Raw genomic sequence first — 23,362 nt, forward strand, 5'->3', positions numbered from 1 at the left:
AGGATGACTAAATGACTGGACTAGTGAGCCATTCATTGTTCTAGATCTTGTGGGTGTCTAGATGCTTAATCTCTTCTTAGACATTTTTTTAATTATTTATACAAAAATTTTACACAAATCATTGATTTACTACCAAAATTTTTACACAAATCATTGACATTACCAGTTAGCATATGTTGTTATATTTGTAAAGTGAAAATTGGCTTGATGGATCTTCAGTTTTAATATATATATATATAATATATATAAGATCAATATAGGTTGGTAATATTTATAAGTTAGTTGTGTTTTGGGATTTAGAAAATTTAAGTGCAATAGTTTTAGATTAATGCTATTTTTTTAAAAAGTTCATATTATTTTATGTCACTATTTGTCTCCCCTGGATAAGACGCACGCACACACCGTTGCATCTTACTGATTTTGTTGGAAACGTAACATAAGAAGTGCGTGATATTTCACTTTGCTTTCCCCCCGCATGAACTCCTTTATCTTTGCTTACATGTGAACTCCTTTAGATTCTCCTTATATAGTTTCTTACAAAATTAGTTACCATCCCACGACCAAACTCATTTTCTGAGCCAGAACTATCTCTTACCGTAAAAAAAAAAAGCCGTAAAGGTTTCTATTATTTCCCAACGCAAAGAAATGTTTTATCTTTCTGTTACATTAATATTAAGTGCAAGTAATACTTCTGTTATTACAAATAATAATGATAATACAGGGGATGACTCACAAGAGTGTTGTTTAGCTGTTTTGATACCTTTATATTTTTTTGGTTTGGTGAAGCCTTCAGATTTAGCTCGTGACTCATTCACTTATTTCAATCGAAAGATTTTTATATATACAGACTGCTTTGTTTAATACATTTATATGCTATGATACATGCATATATGAGTCTCTTTTATGGTGTACTGATACAGATAACCCACTAAATTTATTCGTCTTAGATTACTTTTAATTTTGTTTGAACATAACTAAAATAAAAGAAAGCACAACGAGTCGTCACGAGGATCGAGTCCACGTAAAGCGACACCTTCTCTTCTCGAATAATCTCATCATAATTTCGATCATAATCTATTCAATAAATACTAGTATTAGTATATATAACTATATTGTTGGCAGGAAAAAATTATCTTTTTTTTTTCTCTGCTTATCATCAAACTGGTTGGACGGTTCTCTTTCTTCCAGTTCCATACACTTTTTGTGTGGTTAATGTATATTCTATTTGTTATGTTCACCAATAATTTGTTGTTAACATTAGATAATCTTATCTAATCCGTGGTCCCTTAGCAGGATTTAGTTAGTAATCCACATGGTTTTTGGTATGCGATGCGTATGCACACTATAAACTACTCTTGTAAACTAGGATTGAGATCTAAGATGCATTTGTCTCCCATTTGAACGCAATTTTAAAATGTTTTTGGATATTATAGAAACGGGAAAAAATTGCCACTTCTAACCATATTCTCATAGCTATTTTGAGAGGTAGTGTTAGTTGAGGAGTAAATACAACCTACAAAAATAAGAAAAAGAAAAACTTAACGACAAATAGCACCACTTAAGGTTAATAACGTTTCTTCAATCTGATCAAATCTGTTTTGAATTGGACATCAGACGCAAGTCTTTGTTTCCCCTTCACAATCGACTTTACCCTTTTAACCTCACCATGTCACAGGATATGGTTACAGGCACAATAACAACAGAACTATTCTGATTATCAAACTCTTAAACCAAAGACATCTGAAATGGTATTTGCTTTGAGGTTCGGTTATGGTTTCTATAATACATGTGATGATGAGAAGAGATAAAATTCATAACGAAAGACCAACTGATTCTACAAGGATTTCTTCTATTTTCACCGATTCTTATCACAGAACCTAGTGATTACCTAACACATTAGAATTTTCCCCATTGGCAAGAGGAACCAAGGAAGTGTCTTCTTCAACAGTTGCAGGTTCAGAGTTTGAATTGTCAGCATCGGCAATACTACCACCCTCGCCCTACATTAAGCCATCATTCAAGCTCTGTCTTATCTGTGTAAACCAACGAGGTGAAAATGATAAAAGCTTACCATTTTGATTAAAGGCAACTGATTCTCTTCTGTTTTCTTTGAGAGATCCCTCAATGTACCCTACAAGAATTGAACAGTTTACAAATGTCAATCATATTGGTTATCTTAAGACCTGAGCATAGTAAAAATATGATATATGTGACAAATAAAATGAGTAGGTGATGTATTTATATCACTCTGTGGAGATTCTATACGCACCCTGTTAGCCCAGAAAAGTCCACAGGCATTGCAGAGAGTCCTGGGGCCGGAAGGGCCACGTCGCATCATCGGTGTACATTTGGAACTAATGCCGCAGTGAGTACACCTACGTAAGACACACACACTCATGTTTAAAATAAGAGCAAGAAAATTTTCGCACATTAGTCAAGAACACGAATTGAAGAAGCAGTTAATAATTGGAAGAGGCAGAACACACGATATTTCTGGATGACCATCATCTTGGGCAGAATCTTGATCTGTGCCCGAGTTATAAGCCCCATCGGTCATCTTTGAAGAGGTGAATTGACCTTTATTGCGCGCCATTCTGGTAAACACTAACAAAGGTCAGAGACGCAGAAAAGGTGGCAGCTCAACTACAAGCATATATTCTCATATACTACAGCAAGCCATGGACAATGGAGCCTGTGTCACTACATGGTCACCAAACTTCTTGATTCAAATAAAAGAAAAGTAGCAAGATAGTAAACTAGTTGAATATGAACAGATATTATTTCAGCTCCTATCACATAAAAAAAGAGTGAGGAAGAGAAATTACTAGCTTAGCTATACAAGAATACCACGTTTTAGACCCCAGTAAATGTGAAAGAAATATGCCAGCCTCTTCAAAGAGTAACTATCACATAATCCATTTTCCTGACAGATGTGGCATTAAAAAAAAAAATAACTACCCAAATGATTTTGTTAAGATCCCCACTTACAAAATAAAAAGATAGCTCAATACTGAGGGTTCCCTTAGGCCTAAGAAATTGGTTAACCAATGTGGGATGGTGGTAACAAACTTTGGCATAAATAGGTAAAAAGACTGATTCGCAGGTGTAGCACCGTAATCTAGAATGACAACAAAACTAAACAACTGAACTAAAAACAGAAAAATCCCCTGACCTTAAAGCCACTTCTTGGCGAACACCGTATCTTACTTTCTTCTCGAAACATCTAGCATTCCTCTTCTTCCGAAACCTATCCAAGGATTGCGCCCGTTGCGGAAGGCTACAGCGGCTTTGGTATTCTACAACAGGCTAAAAAAAAACAACACCAAAATGACAAAGGTGGGAATCAAGATGAAGTGAGCAATTTAGACAGAATTTTGAGCACACAAATAACAAAAAGTTACCATATGATTCTGCTGATGAGCTAGTTCCATCACCTGCGGACCAGAAGCGAGCTCAGTAGTACCACCCAACAGAGACAAGACAGCATCGACCTATCAAAACCAATTCCCAAAGGTTTGGTAAGACTAGACAGAATTATGCATTCACTTAAACAAAAAGACTCAATTTTTACGTGTCCTAAAGCCATCAGACATCAGATGCATCCGAGAGAGAGACTTCTTACAAATAACAAAAGAGGGGAAGGGGACAAAAGTAGAGATCACTAACCTTGTCAGGACCAACAGCATCAAAAACGTAAACTTGACCACGGAAGGAGATCGTAAGCTGATTGGCACCTTCAGGAGGACGAGAAACAAGTAATTCAGAGGGCTCGGATCGGTGAGCAACCAATTGAGAGCCATCGGGAATCAAATCGGAACCAGTACCACCATAGATGGAGTCAGGATGGGGGATTTCATCCATATCGTCATAGGGAATGTGACCGGACGTTGCGGAGGCAGAGACATGGTCTTCACCACCACCAGCAGAGTCGTTGTTGGGGATAAGCACCGGTTGAGAATGGCGACCATACATCGGAAACTGCCAAAAAGGAGAGCTTTTTTTTTCACATTGATTGAAGGATATGGGAGAAAGCAAAAAATCAAAAAAAAAAACCCTAACCCTAAGAGCAACAAGAGAGGAAGGAAATAGTTGACATCGAGAATTACAACAGAGCGAAAGAGAGGAGAGAGAGTGGTCGGCGCGTGTGGAGGAGGAGGAGATTAGACCGTCGTGAAATTCACCAGACGGTTAAAACAAAACAAAACAAAACAAAAAAGTGACTTTAGGTAAAAATCGCAGCACTTGTTCCGAGAGGCGACCAGATGACTCCACTCAACTTGATTTTAAACCAATTACAAACTTTCACAAGTCTATTTTCTAATAAAAATAATAATAAAAAAATTGTGAATTTTCTTTTTCATTTTTTTTACTTGATTTAATTTAACCAATGGAATATTCGTAAAAGAAAACACCGAAATTGATTAATCTATATAGGATTTGTATCTTATATATATGAATAGAATGAATAAAGAGAAAGAATGTGAATTATTAGGAGGTCTTGGTGTGTTGCTTAGTTAAAAAGGTGGTGGGGATGTTGTAGAGGAGAAGACCTAGAACCAGAACTATACTCCCAATCATGAAATTTGAGCTCAAGCTTGATCCTCCCGGTAGATACGGCAATGGTTTTGACATTATGTACACCGATAATGGCACTAATACAACACCAAATAAAAGTATCAGTATATATCTCATTATAAGACTACTAATATGGGTTTAAGTAATTTGGTGCAGCTGAAGAGGTGAGAAATATGGACCTGAGAGCATGACAGTGAGAGAGGAAACGATTGCTGAAGATATTTTCACCAAATGGAGATATGACATGTTGAAAGCGAGGTTCGTCGCTATATAGAGTAGTGGGAGTATAGGGGCACCATCGCAGCCTGAAATGCTCTCAATGGATCACAAACAGTTTTTGCACTTACTTTACTAAATGAAAGATATATAAACAACAGCGTGGAATAATAGAATAGTAGTCTCTCTAACCAGAAATCTTAGCTCCAGTGTTGAAGAAGCAGCCGGCACCATCTTTTAGATAGGAAAGAAGGCTGCCAAATGGAATCCCTTTCAAGTTTGAGAGAAAAGGCAACAACAGGAACACAAAAAGAGCCTGCTCAAGCACAACTTCAGTGATCCATAACACTAAACAATTCAAAAAAAAGATACAAAAACACTTCTAGTACTACTATATAGTCATTGTTTTTGCTGGAACAAATACGTTTTACATAATGATATTATTAGTTGTGATCATATTGTAGTAGATACCTGAAATCCAGATCCAAATGAATTTACTACAAAGATATCCAGTGACTTTCCCTGCATTATGCTTAGAGTTTAGCAAAGTTGTTGATGCAGGGGATGTACTCTTTCAGAAGGAAGATGAATATGAATATGGTTCCAGATACCTCAAGACGCTTTGCAGCATCAATGAAAACAAATTCCTGTATAACAGAAAAGAAACACTTAACAACTTAGATACTAGCAGCAAACAAAAAATAATATTCACAACTCACAAGAGAGAGAGAGAGCGGCCTTACCTTTATAATAGATGCACCAGCTTGAAAAGCAGCAGATGCTACCAATACAGCAGGCCATAACAAACCGATTCCGGATAGTGTATGATCTGCACTAGATCCACTGCAGATGAGTTACAGTCAGCATTTGAAGAAATCAAAGACTACATGCCACGTACAGAGGTTTCACTAGAATCAGGATCTTCTAACTGCAATGTGGATGGTCAATACTACAAGTATAGCCACCTGTAATCATTTAAAATAGTGAATTTGATAGAGGTGACTCTCTGTCCCATGACAAGTACAGAGGTGACTCTCTCCACATAATACACACATTTCTCTACCCCCAAGATCAAGCATCTAGATTCCAGAAGATAAAAGTAACTGTGGAAAGAAGAGAAGAGTGAAGGGCTACCTTGAAACAGCCACCACAACTCCCACAGCCACAAGCAAGCAACCAGCAATTTGGGTAAGCAAAAACCTCCTGCCTAAAATAAGAAGAGCAAAAAGCAGCTGCCACACCAAAAACGTCTGCCAAAACATTGAGAGGCATTGAGTTCGTTCAAAACTAATGCATACATTGAAAGTAGTCCATGATTAATAAAAGAAAACCAAAAAGACCTGATTCAAAATCGGTATAACCGGTCCAGGAAGCATGGCTGCACAAAACAGAGAGTAAAATGGAATCACTACATATGTAACCTTTACAAACATGTAAAATCATGACTATAAATGGATATACCTGCTGCAGCCATGCCAGTAGCAACTCCAAGAGCTTCTAGGAAACCAATGACTGCGAATCTCCATTTAGGCACACCCATCATTTCATTTGTCACAATGCCTAGACGGCGCCTCGTGTACAGAATGGTGAAATAAATCAAGACGTAGCTGCCAAAACCATTTAATTTATTCGATTCGATTTTATCATAACATTAAAAATCTCCCTTCACTGCCTAAAAAGCGTAAGCCGTTCGTTACGTTACCCGAAAGTGGTGAGCTGAGCCAAGAAAAAAGGGTACTGTTTCATGGGAACCAATGCGAGTTTGTAGAGCACGCGATTCGCTACCGCTAAGGCTACGATTACGACGGAGTTTAAAACAATAAGGTTTCGATTGGAAGGCACTGAAGAAGAAGACTCCTCCGTTGAAGCACTGACGGAACAGCCACGTCTCATCGGAAAAGTGGTTTTCCGACTACTACTACTTAGGAGGAAGCGAGATCTCAAATCGGACCGTTTGAATAAACAACGCATGCTCATAGTCGTCGATCGGTAGGTTAAAGATCGTGCGCGACGGATACAGACCTGATAAATCGCCGGCGGCGAACGTGAGACCGTAGGAATCGAAGCATGAAGACATCTGATTGGTGTTGTAGCCATGAGAACAACAGTATCCATTCGCGGGACTTTCTCGCCTCTTATTAATTGCTTATACGACAACGTTTTATATCCTCTTTCATACGATGCCGTTTCGTACGTTTTGTCACAAGATGTTTATTACACACAGAAACAGATAGCATTAACATGGTAAACAAACTTGTTAACAAGCCTCTCCACGGATTAAGAACACTATGCACATCAAGGTGAATGATAAACAAACTACAGTAAAACCTCTATAAATTAAAAATGTTGGGACCATAACATTTTATTAATTTATAATAATATTAATTTATTTATAAATTAATAATAATTATTTTATATTGTAAATAAATAATTATTAATTTACAGATATATATTTTAATTGTTTAATTTTATAGATATATATTTTAATTGTTTAAATTTAAAAAATTAGGAATTGAGACAATTTTTATCAAAATAAGATTAGACTTTCAGATGTTATCAATTTAGAATTGAATTTGTAATATATAGAAAAATATTATTGACAATATTTTACAAATACTCTATAAAACTATCAAAGTGAAAATGATACATATGTAGAAATTGAAAACTTCAAAAAAAACTTAACTATTTTATGATATGTTATAGAGTATTTTCTATCATTATAGTTTAAAAATAAAACATAACTATTTTTTATAGATATGAACTCTAGGAGAAAATTCAAAATTTTAAAACATACATATATCAACATATATATAAATATATGTAAAATTATATTATTATTAATTTATAATATTATTAGGACCATATTTTACATGGGGATTTCAAAAAAAATATTATCTTATTATCTTATCAAATTTTGTTATTTTTTACACTGGTCTGACTTGGGACAAACAAAGTTTATCAATTTTATAGTGTTTATTAATTTATAAAATATTAATTTATAGATGTTTTACTATATTTCAATATTTGAGTACTTTATAAAGTTATTTCTTTCACGGATTTCTATCATAGTATATGTTTATCAGAAGAAAGTATGAAATAAACCATTATAATTTAATAAATCATTTACCCAGCAAAAAATATTGTGATTCATATTAATGTTGCAAAATTTAGACAAATTATGCAATGGAATTTAAGACTATATATTGTTGTAATAATGCACTGAAATAAAAAGAGTGTTTTTATTGGCTTCAAGGAGCTTATCGAGGTTTACAATAGTGTTTTTAATTATACATGAATCCTCAATCTCTTGGTAAGCTTTCTGTATGTTGGACCGCACTTCACGAATGTATGCCAGATCTCTGACCGCCACGAAGTTGCTGTAGATGGCTTCGTCCATCTCTCCTTAGGATTTCTTGGATTGAACTAATATACCAAGATCAGCCTTAGCCTTTGCAACTATGTCTAAATTAAATTAGAGGTAAAATCAGTTAAATCAGGTAAATTAACTAAATTAAATCAGAGGTAAAATGTCTTTTCTATCCCTCCTCTTATCAGATATACATGCGGATCCCGGCTCAAATTAGAAATCATCAATAATAAATTCTGATTTGCTTTGCAAAAATGGTCTGTTGGTCCGGTGGTATGAGAAACCGGATACAAACGATTGTGCGATCCTCCTCAAGTCCACATTACGAGTGTGCAAACCATTTTCAATATTTTTATTAATTATTTTTCACCACACTTGAAAATAGTCCACACACTCGTGATTTTTCACCAAATAAAATATTACATTACATACAACCCCACACACTCGTGATTTTTCAACATATTTATTATGAGTCAATGTTTGGTATCAGGAGTGTAATTATAAGATTTGTTTGAAAACTTAGGGAGAGCTTGGTACGCAGAAATAGCAACATGTTTGGTACGCAGAAATAGCAAGAGAGAGCTTAAACTTGGGGTCTAGCTTGGACGATGTAAATATGGCCACCTTTGACAACACCTTCGATGTCTTGAGGAGAACCATAGAGCGTCTCTATCACATTTCCAGCTTCTGCAATTGTTGAGAACAGGCGCATTTGAAAGGCTTTGTCCACTATTAGTGGCTCCCTTGAGTAATCCACCACCACTTCCTCCGCTTCATCCATTATCACACTGCAGCAATTACACCCTTCTTCAGCTTTTGAGTTCCGCAAAAAGACTGAAAACAGAGAAACACACATAAACAAACCTGTCGTAAAGTCCAGCGCCTGCGTTTCCCTCGAGATCCTCATTGTTTGAGTCTGACCGGAATATGATTGAGGGTTTAGAATACAGAGCTATCCTCTTACTTGGGTAGCTGATCACCTGTACAACCCAAAATTTACCACTCACTTTGTTAAAATTCTATTCATTTATAACTGAAACTTAAAGAGACAAATACAATCTTTTTGTTTCTTACAGTTGGAGACTTTAGGTTCGTTTTTTTGGTGATGAAGCTCATTGCTCGTCCTGGATATGCTCCAACCAAGGTCTCTCCCAGACCCTTCACAACCTGAGAAACGCACAGTTTTGTGATATTGGTTTTTTACTCAAAGTTTTTAAATATGGAGCAAGTTCTTTTACCTCTGTGTATATTTCTGAAGAGTCACCAGAGACGGGATTGTTTGTGTGGATGACAAAAGCATAATCGCCACATATGACTTCTTGAATTAGCACCGCCATGCAAACGGCATCATGGTCAAGCCTAGTTTTTTTGCAACTGACATAAGCTCTCTCATTCCACTTTGAAGCCCAGACCTGTGGAGATGTGAAGATCAGGAATGCACTTGGTTCTTTTCATAACACATACATACATAGAGATTCCTACCTTTTTGATTGCCATCCACGATCGGTTCCAGCCTGGTTCATCTCCAAGACCCGACATTCTTTCACTTCTCAATTTGCTGATCAGTTCATTTCTCTACCAAATATTTAAAAACCCAACATGAGATACATATAAAACATGAACAGAGAAAAGAAAAACAATTATATGACCAATTACCAGAGCCATTGGAGCGCTCATTTGTAAAATAGCTTCTTGAATCGCCTTAAGTTTTGTCAGATCTCCTCTGTTAAGAGAATCCTTAAAGGCAGAAATCTTGCGTGCCACATCCTGAAAAGCAATGGATCCAACAAAAATAAAATATATGAGAGAGCTCTGTATCACAAACTCAATGAGGATTTCATTTGATCATGTGGTAGCCATTCTTTACAAAACTTTTTAAGAGTTTCAAGAAAAGAGAAATTGATAAGGCATAATGATTTTAGCTATACCTTATTGGAATGATCTGAGAGTGCATTCTCAAATGTTCCAAACGGAAGAGCAACTGAGGTAGGTATCTTGATCCATGATGAAACTCTTTCTCGTAGAAATTTGATATTGTATGATTTTGAACCAACCTAAAAAACTCAGTCAAATTGTATTCTGAAAATGAAACTTTTTATCTTCACGAATCTGGTTCTTAATTACTTACCATTTCATCAGTGAATTCCTTGGATGATATCACATAGTGGCCACAAAACTTCTTCCCCTTAGAGATCACTCCCCGTGGAACCGAAGAAATATAAATATGACGGACAGAGACATCAGAGATGTTGCCATCACTACAAGTGATATAAACTCAGAGGTCTTAGAAAACCCATCTTTTAGCGTAAAGAACAGTGACAACATAAGAGTTCGATTACCTGATACGTAAACCAGTAGACATTGTATGAATAGATATTGCTCTCCCTTCCTTCAACTTGAGATTCCTAAGAACATTCTGATCGAAGCATGTAGCAAAGCATATCTGCATCAGAAAAACTTGAATTGAGAAGCGGACATATGTAAAATGTGAACATCTTGGTTTTTATTTTTGCAGCATTGTGTAATGATATATATTGGATCAGAAAATAGTAAATGCCTTGCTGTTTCTTGCTCTAATAGAGACATGAGACAAGATATCAATCATACTAGGAGTCAGTACAGCAACAACGCCATCAGGGATCTCCTCTTCTCCTGTGACTTTACTAGCAATAATTACAGTTGGCTTCGAGTAGACTTTATTTTGAACTACAATCAACTCATTCACACAAACCAAAAACCCATATGCATCCGCTGAGCTGATAACCTGCCAACTGCTCAACCAGATACAATTGGATTAGAGAAAAAATAAAATAAAAATAATAAAAGGTTTAGTAATCAGTAATCACCTTCTACATGAAATAAATCTGAATTATAGTCTGTTTTCTCAAGCTCAAAAACGTATCTTACCAGCCTAAATTCGCCATTTTCCTGAGAGAAGGGTCAAATCTGTTAATAAGAGTTGATAGAACGGCCCCTGGTCCTGCTCTTATAACCTCTTCAGTGAAAACATCAATCTGAAAAAATAAAACAAGAAACGGAAATGAATACAGATATCAACTTTTAGACTAATTACGTAAAGAAGAAGCTGGAGTTTAATTGAAAAATACCCCATGCTTGTCAACACGTAACAGTTGACCAAGATATTTTGCAGTAGGCTCTATTAATCGAAAATAATGCTGACATCTATCTGCAAGTACTAGTTGTAAACGGTCAAGGACGGCTTTTGTTTGCAATGCCCACTGAACATCATGAGGTCTGTAAGTCTCGCTGACACGGTACCAATCCTGGACATGAAAGAGAAGCACAAATATTATTGATTTAAGAACACCGAGAGTCAAACTTTGAAAGAGATACAACGGGAAAGATTTAGAAGAAATAACATGCCTTTGTACAAAAGATAATTTCTTCATTGTTAAATGTAGATAAGCACAGATTCTCAAGCACCACGCAGATGACAAATATAATTTCCTGTTCCAAAGAGGGAGAAAGAAGATCAATCCACACCTCACTTTTAAGTTTAAGGACTAATATTTGGCTACAAGGAAAAGTAATTTAGTTTTAAACTAAAACAATAACAGATACCGGTGGGTTATTGAAGTTTAAAGAGATGAGTCTCTTCTCTATTGTTGTTTTAAAACACGACTCCAAAGCAATGTCCAAAAATAATAAATCTTTAGCCCTCGTACGAGGTGCTCGTAGTGCAGCGTGTAACTCAATGCGAGCATCAACTAACTTCTGCAGAAGTGCATAAAACAAAGCAAGCATAAGGATAAAATAAACACACAATACGGAGTAAGAGTGGCAATAGGAAGGATATGTGCTATTAGAACCTCTATTAGGGAATCAGTGTTCTCTTCATGGACAAGCCTCTTAACTAAATTCAGTAGATCCTACCATACAATGGAAATGGACGCTCTGTTAGGATTTTTGAGGTTGATGTCATTATAATGTATAATATATCTTACTGGAAAGATACTATGAGGATATGGTACCTGCAATTTTGGTGATAAACCATTGACAGCAAAGACATGATGACCCTGAAAAAGAAAATGAAAGGATGAGGTATTACTCTAAACAAAGATACGGTTGTTGAGGATATGTGTCACAGAAATCAAAAAAGTTTGGATCATGAACTAATTACCTTAGATGGAGAAAGGAACGTATCTATAGCAGACTCAAGGTCTGCACCTGAATGAACTGCCTACAAAGGCAGGTCAAAACAGCTCGTTTAGATATTCAAGATACTGAAAGTCGAGGATGAAGCTAAAGGTTGTTGTGTAATGTGTATATTCCTGATATTATCGGTCCCAATTGCAAAGCAATCATAATCTAATGAAGGCCAGAGGGATATATGTTCATCATCACAATAGTGTTGGGTTTAATTACTAAGCTAAATACAGTTTGCGCCAAAGAATTCTTTAATGGATCAGGAAAAGAAAATAAGGCTAAAAGTGCTAGCAGAAAATAGGGATACGATTGTTATTATAAATACCTTTAATGTTTTTAAGTACATTGTAAGGTCACGGATGAGTCCTTCTTTGCCATCACCTCTGAAACGAGGCTCTGATACTATGGGGCGGTCATAACTTGCAAGCCTTTCTTTTGTGATACCATTGGCCTTTAGTGTTTGCCAGTAAGCATCGATCCTAAAGTCAGATTTCACATAGTTTAAGAGAGCCTGTGGCAGAAGAATAAAACTCATCAGAGATTCTCCAGGTATATATAATCATGGGAAAAATTGCTGGTCTTTACAACAGCAAACTAAACAGATCTCACATCTCTGATTTACCAATCTCTAGATGTGAGTAGCTTACATCTCTGATTTACCAATCTATAGATGTGAGTATCTTACTTCATTATGAAGCATATTTCATCATATTTATATGTACCTCGCAAATTATCACATCATCTGCGCTACTGTTGTTGTGCAGCTTTTGGTGCCACTCTTCCATCATGCCGGATTTGCAGTGGTTATTTCTCTAACGAAAGATAATAAAGACAAGTAGAGGTTAAAGACGAAAAAAACAACTACTCTAACAAGACTAGGAAAAGTTTTAGCTGCAGTGTTGAACTCTATACCTGAATAACAAGGATTTCGTCACGGATTCTCTGCCCAACATCACCTTGACCTCCACGACCCACAAGTGCCATAGTTAGTCTCACAATTTCTCTCTTTATGGGTTGCTGCAAATATATTTTTTCCATCAAATTGGTGAATCTTTCTAGCGCTTCACTAATTTCCCTGCATAGAAAGACTTGACGCATAAAAAGTCTGATAAAGGAAGAAGACATATGATCAATTAAAGTAGCCAATGAAACAATAGCTCTACCGAGGTTTCACGTTATAGTTCTTATTCCAGGTGAGATGTCTGGTGGCCATGAACCTCATCCACACCATTATACCAATACAACCACCTTCTCCTTCATCCTTACAACGCTCGGTCAACTCTGTTGCGATGTTGAACCTGCCAAGCTATGCATATCAGAAACTTCACTAACATCTAAGAAGGAAAATTAGGTTTCAGATACTTTGACTTACCGGTGCATCAATGATCTCTCAGCCTCTTTCTCTCGCTCAGATATTTCATCAAGCAACCATTTGAGAATATACTTTCCATCCACGTCAAGCTGATCAGGAGAATAAATATGTCTTAAAAGTGAAAATAGTGATAACAACATCCCAATATTATCATTCCACTGACGGTGTGATGCCTTTAACTCACCTTACCCCTGGTACTGGCTGTTGATTTCAGGTTTACAACGAAGTTGGCTCCATTATTGTTTACCCAGTAGCCTCCAGACCATATCACAAATTGGATACCAACAAAACCGACTTGTTTTAAATTTATATCAATAAACTTTTCCAATGCGAGAAAGATGAGAAGCGTTAGTAGATAAAAGTAATAGTAGAAGTACTTTAAAACAAAAGACGGCAATCGCCGTAAAAAAATATTCAATGCATGTTTTACCTGATAAGAGTGTTCTCTGTTCGACAAATCGGTAAAATGTGTTTGACATGCTCCATGAACAAGTTTTGATTTCTCAGGTAACACATCAGGTGGTGGAATCTATTTAGAGTTAGAAAAATCAGTCCTTTATTGAGAAGATTGTGATAAGACATATATACAGAAGCAAGAACATCGTACCAACCACTCTCCTGCAGAAGACTTGGCGACTCCCCAATGGAGAACTGTTGGACCAGCCATGTTTGTGGCAACCCATAAGCGACAATCTCCCTTAACATCTCTCTGGAGAACCTAACAAAATTACATAAACCAGAAATTATCTAGCAGTTACTAAAAACTACCAATAATGGATTGACTGTATAAACAAGTGGTATTACAAACCGTGATCTCGTAGTTTCTGACATGAAAGATTTTCTGTGAAACTACATTTTCTTGGCCGATAGATCTCTTGGAGAGTTCGGCAAGGACTGAACTTTGCTCACTTCCATTTCTGTTGATTGGTTCGGCATACTTCTGTAACCATTTCTGAACATCATGCTTCCGCCGATATGATTGGTTCATTGATTGATGTGGCTCACTGGTTACTTCTTTCTCCACTGGTACTGTAGAGTTAGCGTGCAGGTCGTCCAAAGATATTCCTCTAGCGAGCTCCGCTTGGAGCTCTCTTATTGCGTTGTCATAGTCTATCTGAAATGAAATACATGCAAGAAACAGCACCGACTTTACAACTCATAAACACAGAGATGAGTAATTTAGAGCAGGAGCTACACCGCAAAGCAAGTAAAGAATTACTTATTAAAAAGATCAGCGTATTTACTAAATGGACCAATTTTACCTGTTGTTCACGTGCAGAGCTTTGGGGACGGCCCTTCCGGTCCCATATCTTATGTGCTCTTCTTTCTATCAGACTATTTGGAATCCGATGATGAGCATGCAGATCATTCCAAGGAATCTCAACCCGGAAGTTTCCATTATGTTGTTTCAACCTGAAATTTCCATTAGGCATCAAGGTAGAGACGTGAATTGCACCCCGTTCATCCCTCAGAAGACACGAGTATCAAGTACGACTCAATTATAGAAAAGAACGAATTACGCACCATCTGTTATGGCTACCATCTTTCAACACAAATTCAATCGCACGTACCCTTGGATCCCGCAACTCAAGGATCACTACATAAGCATTCCCACTCTGCAGTAGAGAGAAGAAACACTTTGCTGAAAATAATTGACTTCTAGATAAACCTTGTAGATAAACAAGAAATGTAAGAGTTATGTAGACCTTCACAAATGGAGTCTGCAACGCTCCTTGCTTTGAGGAATGTTCAGATGGGATAAACCAGTTGCTGTAGATAACATAAGTCAAAACATACATATAGCTAAAGTAGGAAATTCTGTCTTAAAGATCATTCATTACTCACTTATTCCCTTGGTAAATACAACCCCAATGGAGAATCCATGTGCGAATGCAGTTCTGAATGTGAAACTCAGCTCTTACACTGTTCCCATTCGGTAAACCAGTGACAGTGATCTAAATTGATACGAAGATTAAGTCCAAAATCTGAAATTATAAAATCCAGCAGGACAGCAGAAAGAACAGACCTGAAGCTCCATCCCTTCTATTAGCTGGAATTTTTGGACTTTAGAGGTTGCCATGACAGCTATTCATAAAAAGAGTTCACAAGTTAGCCTCAACTAGAAATCTAGAAATATGAATGATCGCCGATAGTTTCAAACAATAAAACTTGAATTTCCAGGTGATGGACAAAAGTTCATTACTGTCATCTTGAAACAGCATCAGGGTAACAACAACACAATTTATAAAGAATTTCTATTGAGTATTGACATGCCTTCTTCATGCATAACACATCAAAGAGCAAAACTAATTGTCCGACCAGTTTTTTTCCTCACGTTTACCTTTTTCTTTCACCTTTGGCTCTCTTCACGAAGTTGAGCTGTTTATATGCGTTAAACGTAACAAGTCTACACTAGCTCTTCAGGAAATTACGCGACTAGTTTCCTGCATCAAAATATATTTTGTCAACAGTATCAATTACACAGGTATAAAAGAACTTGAGAAAAGCAAAGACTCAGTTCCATTATAAATCGAGGGATTCTATTCACTTGGCTCTCAAATGACCACACAAAGGTGCCAAAAAGTGCCGTGTGGGTGTAGATTTGAAACAGGGGAGAGAAAAAGGGACATTAACAGCTATGCTTCAAAGTTCCAGAATCATAAAAGAACTTACCCTGAAAGAGACTTACAGGAATCCTATTCTCTTCTGCTTTGATGAAGAAAGACATCTGTAAAGGTAAAGAAGACAACATACCAAATAATAATAACTCACATCCTCTTCCCCAAATTATAGAAAAGACAGAGAATGAAGAGAGCCGAGAAAAAGAAGTCTTAAGAGTAACCAATGGCTTTGACACCAATATGTGTTCCACTGAGACAAAGTTCAAAGCCACTACATATCCATAATTCAGTGTGTGATTTGGAAGTCACAGATAATACAAACAAAGGTTAAACTTCAAGAACTTTCTCATAGCAACAGTAGTATCCCATATGTCATCGGGCCGAGAATTTACATATAGGCTAAATTGATGGCTGTAGATGGAGCTCAACATATAACAAGTGCTGAGTTTACAAAGTGAAAAAAACTCAAAATCTAGTACAAAGGAAAGCATATTCCCTGCTGAGAACTTGCATCTCACTGTGTGAGCAGCTTAGAATCACATGCCACTATCTTAACCCGGCTCACGTTCTCTTGACGATCTTCACTCTTGAACATCGCGTCCTGTAATATGAAGGTCCAGACGTTGTCACAGAACCTGTAAGTGTGCAGGTGCCCCTGTACGAGAAATAATAAATAAGAGAGATTATCTGATTGTTTCATCTGCCAAAGTTTTCTTCAGGATATTCAGAAATGAGAAAAAAGGGTTTTCCGAGTAAAGAATAAGTTAAATTCTTGGTTTTGCACAATAGAGTGTACAACTAGCAAAACTCATAGCAACAGGACGAAAGATATTTAATGTCAATCATCAGAAACAGTAGGCAGAAATGTACATAAGACTGTCTAGATCGGTGAAAAAAACACCAAAATCAATTTTTCAGTCAGCTTCGAGAAGAACACAGAATGAAAACTGAAACTACAAAGGATATCATGAGAAAGAGCTATTTTCAAGAACAGATGTTCGTTGGTAGGCAGTCAATAAGCTCCTAATTATGAGCCAGATAACTGAATTCATACAGCTTAATCTCAAGATGAACTATATCATTTGAGGGTCAGCTTCAACGTATCATTAACTTTATCACACCCATAGAAACTCTAAACTTAAAGAGTATTCATGAAGTTGCTAGTATCTCTCGATGTGAGCTCTTACTTACAAGTCAAATAATCAAAAGTTGAAACTTTTAGATTTAAGAAATCATATATGGGAAGCTTCAACCTATGATTCATATATGACATCGAATGAAACTACAAACTTGACTGAATTCATGACAGTGTTACTATTTCATAAGCTGTATGCACTACTTATCAGGCAGATAAATATACTGCTTAATTTCAAACTCTTGAGAAATTATATGAGGCCAGCTTCAACCATATTAGTCATATGACTCCAAAGACACTCTTAACGATGACAGAACTAGAGCAAGAGAGATTAGAATTATAAATCGTCTTCTACCCAATTCAGGAATAGAAACTGGTTATTATCATCTACCCATACCGTTGACTGTTATTCACAATTTCACAAAAAAGGATTAAAAAGTGCAACAGATTTAAAAATCACCTTAATCGACACCTTGGTCTTCACTTGACTCTCCAGAGCTTCAGTCATAGACTACAAGCATACAGATATCAAAATAGGGAGAAAAGAAAAAGAAAAAAAAAAAAACAGAGAAACGAATCAAGACGCCAAGATCAGTCAAATAAAGTTAATTGAAAACCTTGTCAAATTGAACAAGGACTTGGATTGCTAGCTCAGGGCTCAGCGTACCGCTCTGAACCATCTCGTCCAAAGTCTCCGTCAGACACATCCCGATCGTCGATCTCCTATACAGCTCAAACGTCGCCATTTTTTTCTACTTCCCAACGATCTGCCGATTCAAAATTTGGGCAACCAATTTCGAAATCAAATTGGCAACTAAAAAAATAATAAATCCGGAATCTGAAACTTTCGATTTCAACAAAAAAAAAAAGGTGCTAGGTTGAATCTCAGACCTCAATCGGAGACGAAGAGATAATTCGCCGGTTTACCGATCGCCGGCGACGTTAGAAGAGAGATTTGACGGTTAACGCAGGAGCTTCCGTTGCTCGATTTCCAAGGATTTTTGTCTCTTGGGCGGAGAAAAAAATTAGGGGCTTTTATACCCTAGATTTTGCAGGCGACTATATATATAGGCAGTGATAGATCGGTGATCTCAAATTACGTTTTTACCCTTACGGTCTGTACTAAAGTTAAATCTGACTGTGAGATTAGAAAGTAAGCCCAACACTAAAGCCCATTTAATCATACTTTCGTATTAATAGCAAGTATACTACCACAACCGCGTACATATATACTATAAAAACAATATTTTGTTCATTTTCCTATTAACAATAACATTATCAAATAATATATTTTTTCTTAAGATTGTATTATAGTAATATTGTATCAAACAAAATAATCAAAAAAATAGTAACTATGTATAAAAATATTATGTATAATTCCACATATCAAAGTTTAAAGAAATATAAATAGAAGATATATATATATATATATAAATATAGCTAACAAAAATAAAAAAATATGAAAATTTAACCAAAGACATTTTATCTTGAAAGATAAACAAATTAGTGGGAGAATGAAATTAAATGTAGGAGTTACATTTGAGTTAAATGTAGAATTGCACAAGACATTAAATGTGAGTTAATTAGAAATAAAATTTTAATTTGTTATTTTTTTGTACAAAAAGAATACTAAGTGGTCCAATAAAATTTTAAACTTACACATGATTTGGTTTTTTGTTGATATAAACTCATACATATTCAAATTCATATTATTTTGTAAGTGACAAACTAAATTAGTTTTCTTATAACATCATATGAACTTCAATCTAAATATTTTTAAAATCCAAGGAAAACTTCTATCTTTTTGGTTTCTTTTTCTAAATTTTCACTCATCAATTTAAATTCTAGTATTAGATTTCATACAAATAGTTTCATCTTTAGAGGGTTTAATCAGATAGTATATTTTAAAAATTATATTATTTTTCTATATTTCACTTCATTTAAATTTGAGTGCTAGAAAAGAATAGAGAATTAGACATAGAACTTTTCAATCTCATGACCTTGTGGGATGAATATAGTAGAAAAATATTAAAAATGATTACTTATAAGATATAATCTAAAATAAACAATAGAGTAAACAATAGAGATAAACCTTTTAAAACATCAAAAACAATGTATATTTAAATTTTTTATGGGTTGAAAAATGTATATATATATATATATATCTTACAAACTCCAAAGATATAATTTAGAATTAAGCTTTTACAATGATATTTGAATTGATTTTTCAACCCATACAACAACAACAAAAAAAACAAAACAACAACAACAACAACAAATTTGAGATATAGTTGAAGAGAATGAGAGAATGATAGAATGAGAGAATGAAATAATGAAAGAATGAGAAAATGAATATTTATAGGAATAGAAGTGATGTAAAATTATATTTAGGAAAATGGGAGTTACAATTCTAATTTATTATGTGTTTTAATACAATTAAGTGGAGAAATATAGTTAATGTCATGAATAAATATTTTTTATTTGTGGTTTAAAATAAATAATTTTCTTAATTGCATTGCTAAGTGAGGAGAGAGTGAAACCTTACTTAAATTATCTTGTCTTAAAAGAACATAAGGCAACTTTTGTTTAGTGAGAGTTTGATGAATCTAAAGGAGGTGCTTCGAGACGGATATAGTCGTACATGAGACCATTGAAGGCTCCAGTGGTAGTCATGGTTTGTGTCAAGAACAAAGTATTGTCTCCTTCGATAAGCTTCTCACTTGGTACATCCACATTATAAAGCCTATAGATTCCACGTATCCCATGTCTTGTAATCGCGTTGTCGTGTCCGATTACACCCGTTGTGAACATAGGGGTGCTCTGATCACTGTCATCCTCATTCATCCTCACCTGTAACTCTGCTATATTTGCCATTGCTAGCGAGATCCGGATTTTGTATGTGCTGTTGTTCTGTACCTTCTCTAGTTTAAATTTGATTTGCCATGTCGTCTTATCGTATGTGTCATCGTCCAGTTTCCTATTGTACCATAATTAAAAAGATTTGTGAGGTTCCTTTGTTTTACTCTTCTTCTTAGAATATGTGAAACGGGTTCAAATATGTGTTACCTGGTAACTTGTGCAAAGAACCAATCTTTTTTGTAATCACTGACGCCAATGGTGAACACCAAATCTTCCTTAGGATATAGTTCTGTGTATCTTTCCCATAGCCCGTATTGCCTAAACCTGGTTTAGTATTAAAAAATCGCAGCCTTAATGTTAAATAACGATTCAAACCACTAATGTAATGATATCTTTGATTATGCGTTACCTATCAGGATGACCAATATAAAGTTTGTTGATGTATTTGGGATTTGGGTCTGGAACAAAGAACTCAGCTGCAGACCGGTCAGGTATCCCTATTTCCCACACCGTTGGCCCATCTCGAGGTGGTTCATACACGATATTGCCAACGTCAATGCCGCAGCCTGGTTTTTGGGTGCAGAGTGTTGCTAATGCTAAATATTTACATGTACTTTTTTGACACAGTAATATATAATCTTGATTACAATGTAAGTTTTAAGAAAAAATTAACCTGCAGTAATGATAATTGACTGTTCGTATTGATAGTCTCCAATAAATCCTGTCACATAAGCATTGAGATTATATTCGCCTTCTCGGATATTATTTATTGCAAAATAACCATCTGCATCAGCTTCTGTCCAGAATTGATAGCCCTAAATAAAATTGATGCAAGCATGAGTTCATTACTTAATAGATATTGTTGTATGGTCCTCCAAGAATATAGTGTTCAGGCTCACCTTAGATTCTAACTGCCAGGATCCAACCTCTCCTGGTGGAGCTAAACCTACGAAAGCACCATTTGCCGGTAAAAGTTCATCACTAAGGAATCTGCAGGAATTCAAAAACATGAGTAAAAAAAAGTGAGTGATTGATGATGAAATGAAGAAAAGCAGAGTAAATGATGTGGAATGTGAGGCTTACTTGTCGCATACTAGTAATCTACCGCTAATGGAACCGCGCTTATCGGACAATGGAAAGTCTTCTGAAGCAGGGAAATCGTAAGGCCAGCTTTGAACTTCAGTTAACATCTATATACACACACCACTTCCTACAAGGTTAGATATGTTTTTAATATGAACAAAGTAGAATGTTACTTTGGTTAATGGATGAACCTGGTTTTTTGCGTCTTGCCATAGAGAAAGAGGATCAGAGGTTTTGTCAGGCAAGCAATTAAGGTAAGTAAAAACAGGACCAAACACTTTCTTCCATGACTCCCCTGCTTTCAACTTCAACACCATCTCCTCACCCGCGTAGTGAGCACTCAAAAACATCTGTGTTTACATAATCATTAGCAAGAACACAACATTATAGATTGTTTCCATAATCTTTAGAAGGAAGAACGAAAAAAAACAAAAAACACATACAGCGAGACTGATGGGACCAACATGAGAGGTAAGGTTTTGTTTGGACAAGCCACCTGATCTGAATTCGTTACTAGGAATGATTTGCCAGCAACCCAAATTGAGGTTATCTGAGATCCATCCATGCACTTTAAGATCTTTGTTCTCGCATGAATACTCGTACTTGTCATCAACCTCTCCTTTAAACTCTTCTTCAACAGGGTGAACAAGAAGAACAGCTTCAGGAAAATCCAAGGTTCTTCCTCTTTTACCCAATCTATCTTCTGGGAGTGGCATTTTCCTCTGCCTGTTATCAGCAATCGCCATATATTTAAACCTGCAGAAAACGTTTCCACATAAGTATGTATACTAATATAAGTTCTTTTTTAAAGGGAAAGATTCATTTTGAACATTACTTACTTGTCTTTACGAAGCTTGTAGACAATCCTTATCTGAGGCAAGTTAACAGCCGGCCATTCGGGTAGATGCTCAAAAATTGCATATGAGTAGAATCCAGTTACATTTTTACGCATTATGTACCTGAATGATACAATATCCAAATCAAACTCTCTGTCACTCTCACACATATATATGCATGTTGTATATTATACCTCATATCGACATTAATGGGAGCAATACTGTCTTGGAGAGAAATATCCCATTTCCTTGAGAAGGAAACCTCAACCAGTTCCTCATTTTCCACTACCACTTCAAAACTTGTGCCTTTGGTCCTGCCTCAACCAAAGTATATAAATATTATAGAAAGACCTGACTTGATTTGTTTTGTTATATGCTCGCTAGATCGATGCATACTTACCGCTCAAATTTGCCTGTGGTTCCAGTTGCTCCTTCTTCGCTCCACACAAGGTCCCAATACCTAGTTTGGTTTACAACATATGAAGTTTGTATAACTAATAATAGACTGATCCATGCATATATGCATATAACGTATCTACAAAGTACAAACATTCAATTTACTACCCTCGATCGTAATCTTTGTTGCGAATTTCTAGTACATTGTCGACGCCTTGGTAAGAGATTCCGGTGACACAACCATCTGGTTTTGATATAGTCACTTGGACTATACCATTTCCAATCACCACCTGCATTTGCCATATTCATAATTTTATATATATATATACATTACATATAACATATGGACAAACATTTATAGAAGAAGCTGTGTTTAAAAGGATATGTTACATGGTTTTCGTGGACTTCCAACTGAACAGAATATTGGTTCGACATAAGTTCCTCTCGCTCTCTTGCTTTCTTGGGTTTTCTCAGAGATATGAGGTCGAAGCTTTTGTAGATAAACAATCTGTGGATAAGTTTGATTAATCTTCAGCTTGTAGAAATATTTTGATTCTTCTTCAAGTTTAGACAAGTGGTATCTTTTAAGCTTAAAGCTTCTTTTTCTTTTAACTTTTTGGGTAAGTACTGTATTCTAACATATTCCCTTGGTTGGTCTATTCTCAGTATCGCACGCAAGATGTTACATTTGTGAAACGTGTTATTGAAAAGTAGCAGGGAATTGAACATAGCGAT

At 35.9% G+C, this 23,362-nt stretch overlaps 5 protein-coding genes across 17 annotated transcripts; all 5 read right to left on the reverse strand.

Moving 5' to 3' along the window:
- Window positions 1–1,694: 1,694 nt before the first annotated feature.
- On the reverse strand, window positions 1,695–4,419 carry LOC104731007 (GATA transcription factor 25). Of its 3 annotated transcripts, none has more exons than XM_010450259.3 (8): window positions 4,060–4,419; window positions 3,667–3,978; window positions 3,402–3,491; window positions 3,173–3,306; window positions 2,487–2,594; window positions 2,270–2,375; window positions 2,072–2,131; window positions 1,695–2,000 (listed from the first exon to the last, which is right to left on the reverse strand). In XM_010450259.3, the coding sequence occupies exons 2-8, from the start codon at window positions 3,970–3,972 to the stop codon at window positions 1,878–1,880; spliced, it is 927 nt and encodes a 308-aa protein (XP_010448561.1). In that variant the 5' UTR covers window positions 3,973–3,978; window positions 4,060–4,419; the 3' UTR covers window positions 1,695–1,877. The 3 variants fall into 3 exon arrangements, with proteins under 3 accessions (XP_010448561.1, XP_087335484.1, XP_010448560.1); XM_087479358.1 differs by having other exon boundaries at window positions 4,107–4,310; XM_010450258.3 differs by having other exon boundaries at window positions 3,667–4,148.
- On the reverse strand, window positions 4,400–6,920 carry CLT2 (CRT (chloroquine-resistance transporter)-like transporter 2). 4 transcript variants are annotated; one of them, XR_015575094.1, is made up of 10 exons: window positions 6,494–6,920; window positions 6,253–6,398; window positions 6,132–6,169; window positions 5,926–6,041; window positions 5,535–5,620; window positions 5,403–5,438; window positions 5,263–5,313; window positions 4,984–5,045; window positions 4,755–4,880; window positions 4,400–4,652 (listed from the first exon to the last, which is right to left on the reverse strand). XR_015575094.1 is itself a non-coding variant. In XM_010450261.2 (10 exons), exons 1-10 carry the CDS (start codon window positions 6,904–6,906, stop codon window positions 4,489–4,491), a joined length of 1,314 nt encoding a protein of 437 aa, XP_010448563.1. In that variant the 5' UTR covers window positions 6,907–6,920; the 3' UTR covers window positions 4,400–4,488. The 4 variants fall into 4 exon arrangements, 1 of the variants encoding a protein (XP_010448563.1); XR_015575093.1 differs by having other exon boundaries at window positions 4,984–5,107; XR_015575092.1 differs by having other exon boundaries at window positions 5,535–5,634.
- A 1,638-nt stretch (window positions 6,921–8,558) lies between these two features.
- On the reverse strand, window positions 8,559–16,342 carry LOC104731009 (alpha-glucan water dikinase 2). 7 transcript variants are annotated; one of them, XM_087478285.1, is made up of 32 exons: window positions 16,039–16,342; window positions 15,724–15,782; window positions 15,543–15,652; window positions 15,404–15,467; window positions 15,222–15,313; window positions 14,960–15,110; window positions 14,506–14,811; window positions 14,305–14,415; window positions 14,128–14,226; window positions 13,882–13,991; window positions 13,698–13,786; window positions 13,489–13,623; window positions 13,238–13,400; window positions 13,048–13,137; window positions 12,651–12,836; window positions 12,300–12,359; window positions 12,151–12,195; window positions 11,989–12,048; window positions 11,741–11,893; window positions 11,543–11,626; window positions 11,266–11,442; window positions 11,066–11,172; window positions 10,716–10,929; window positions 10,498–10,601; window positions 10,287–10,416; window positions 10,087–10,212; window positions 9,815–9,925; window positions 9,641–9,733; window positions 9,397–9,570; window positions 9,233–9,325; window positions 9,023–9,138; window positions 8,559–8,946 (listed from the first exon to the last, which is right to left on the reverse strand). In XM_087478285.1, exons 9-32 carry the CDS (start codon window positions 14,174–14,176, stop codon window positions 8,742–8,744), a joined length of 2,874 nt encoding a protein of 957 aa, XP_087334411.1. In that variant the 5' UTR covers window positions 14,177–14,226; window positions 14,305–14,415; window positions 14,506–14,811; window positions 14,960–15,110; window positions 15,222–15,313; window positions 15,404–15,467; window positions 15,543–15,652; window positions 15,724–15,782; window positions 16,039–16,342; the 3' UTR covers window positions 8,559–8,741. The 7 variants fall into 7 exon arrangements, with proteins under 7 accessions (XP_087334411.1, XP_010448565.2, XP_087334412.1 ...); XM_010450263.3 differs by having other exon boundaries at window positions 13,882–14,016; XM_087478286.1 differs by having other exon boundaries at window positions 14,309–14,415; window positions 16,039–16,295.
- A 301-nt stretch (window positions 16,343–16,643) lies between these two features.
- On the reverse strand, window positions 16,644–18,529 carry LOC104731010 (transcription initiation factor IIA subunit 2). Its single transcript, XM_010450264.3, has 4 exons — window positions 18,345–18,529; window positions 18,071–18,220; window positions 17,914–17,964; window positions 16,644–16,973 (listed from the first exon to the last, which is right to left on the reverse strand). The coding sequence occupies exons 2-4, from the start codon at window positions 18,197–18,199 to the stop codon at window positions 16,833–16,835; spliced, it is 321 nt and encodes a 106-aa protein (XP_010448566.1). The 5' UTR covers window positions 18,200–18,220; window positions 18,345–18,529; the 3' UTR covers window positions 16,644–16,832.
- Window positions 18,530–19,907: 1,378 nt separating this feature from the next.
- Window positions 19,908–23,189, reverse strand: LOC104733323 (uncharacterized). 2 transcript variants are annotated; one of them, XM_087479360.1, is made up of 13 exons: window positions 23,018–23,189; window positions 22,796–22,917; window positions 22,632–22,691; window positions 22,426–22,545; window positions 22,235–22,354; window positions 21,892–22,151; window positions 21,587–21,745; window positions 21,396–21,502; window positions 21,212–21,302; window positions 20,986–21,127; window positions 20,722–20,878; window positions 20,520–20,636; window positions 19,908–20,430 (listed from the first exon to the last, which is right to left on the reverse strand). In XM_087479360.1, exons 6-13 carry the CDS (start codon window positions 22,003–22,005, stop codon window positions 20,040–20,042), a joined length of 1,278 nt encoding a protein of 425 aa, XP_087335486.1. In that variant the 5' UTR covers window positions 22,006–22,151; window positions 22,235–22,354; window positions 22,426–22,545; window positions 22,632–22,691; window positions 22,796–22,917; window positions 23,018–23,189; the 3' UTR covers window positions 19,908–20,039. The 2 variants fall into 2 exon arrangements, with proteins under 2 accessions (XP_087335486.1, XP_087335485.1); XM_087479359.1 differs by having other exon boundaries at window positions 21,839–22,151; window positions 23,018–23,183.
- Between the last annotated feature and the right edge of the window lie 173 nt (window positions 23,190–23,362).

The sequence above is a fragment of the Camelina sativa genome, chromosome 12 (genome assembly GCF_030686135.1).
Source record: "Camelina sativa cultivar CO46 ecotype springtype chromosome 12, ASM3068613v1".
NCBI lineage: Eukaryota > Viridiplantae > Streptophyta > Magnoliopsida > Brassicales > Brassicaceae > Camelina > Camelina sativa.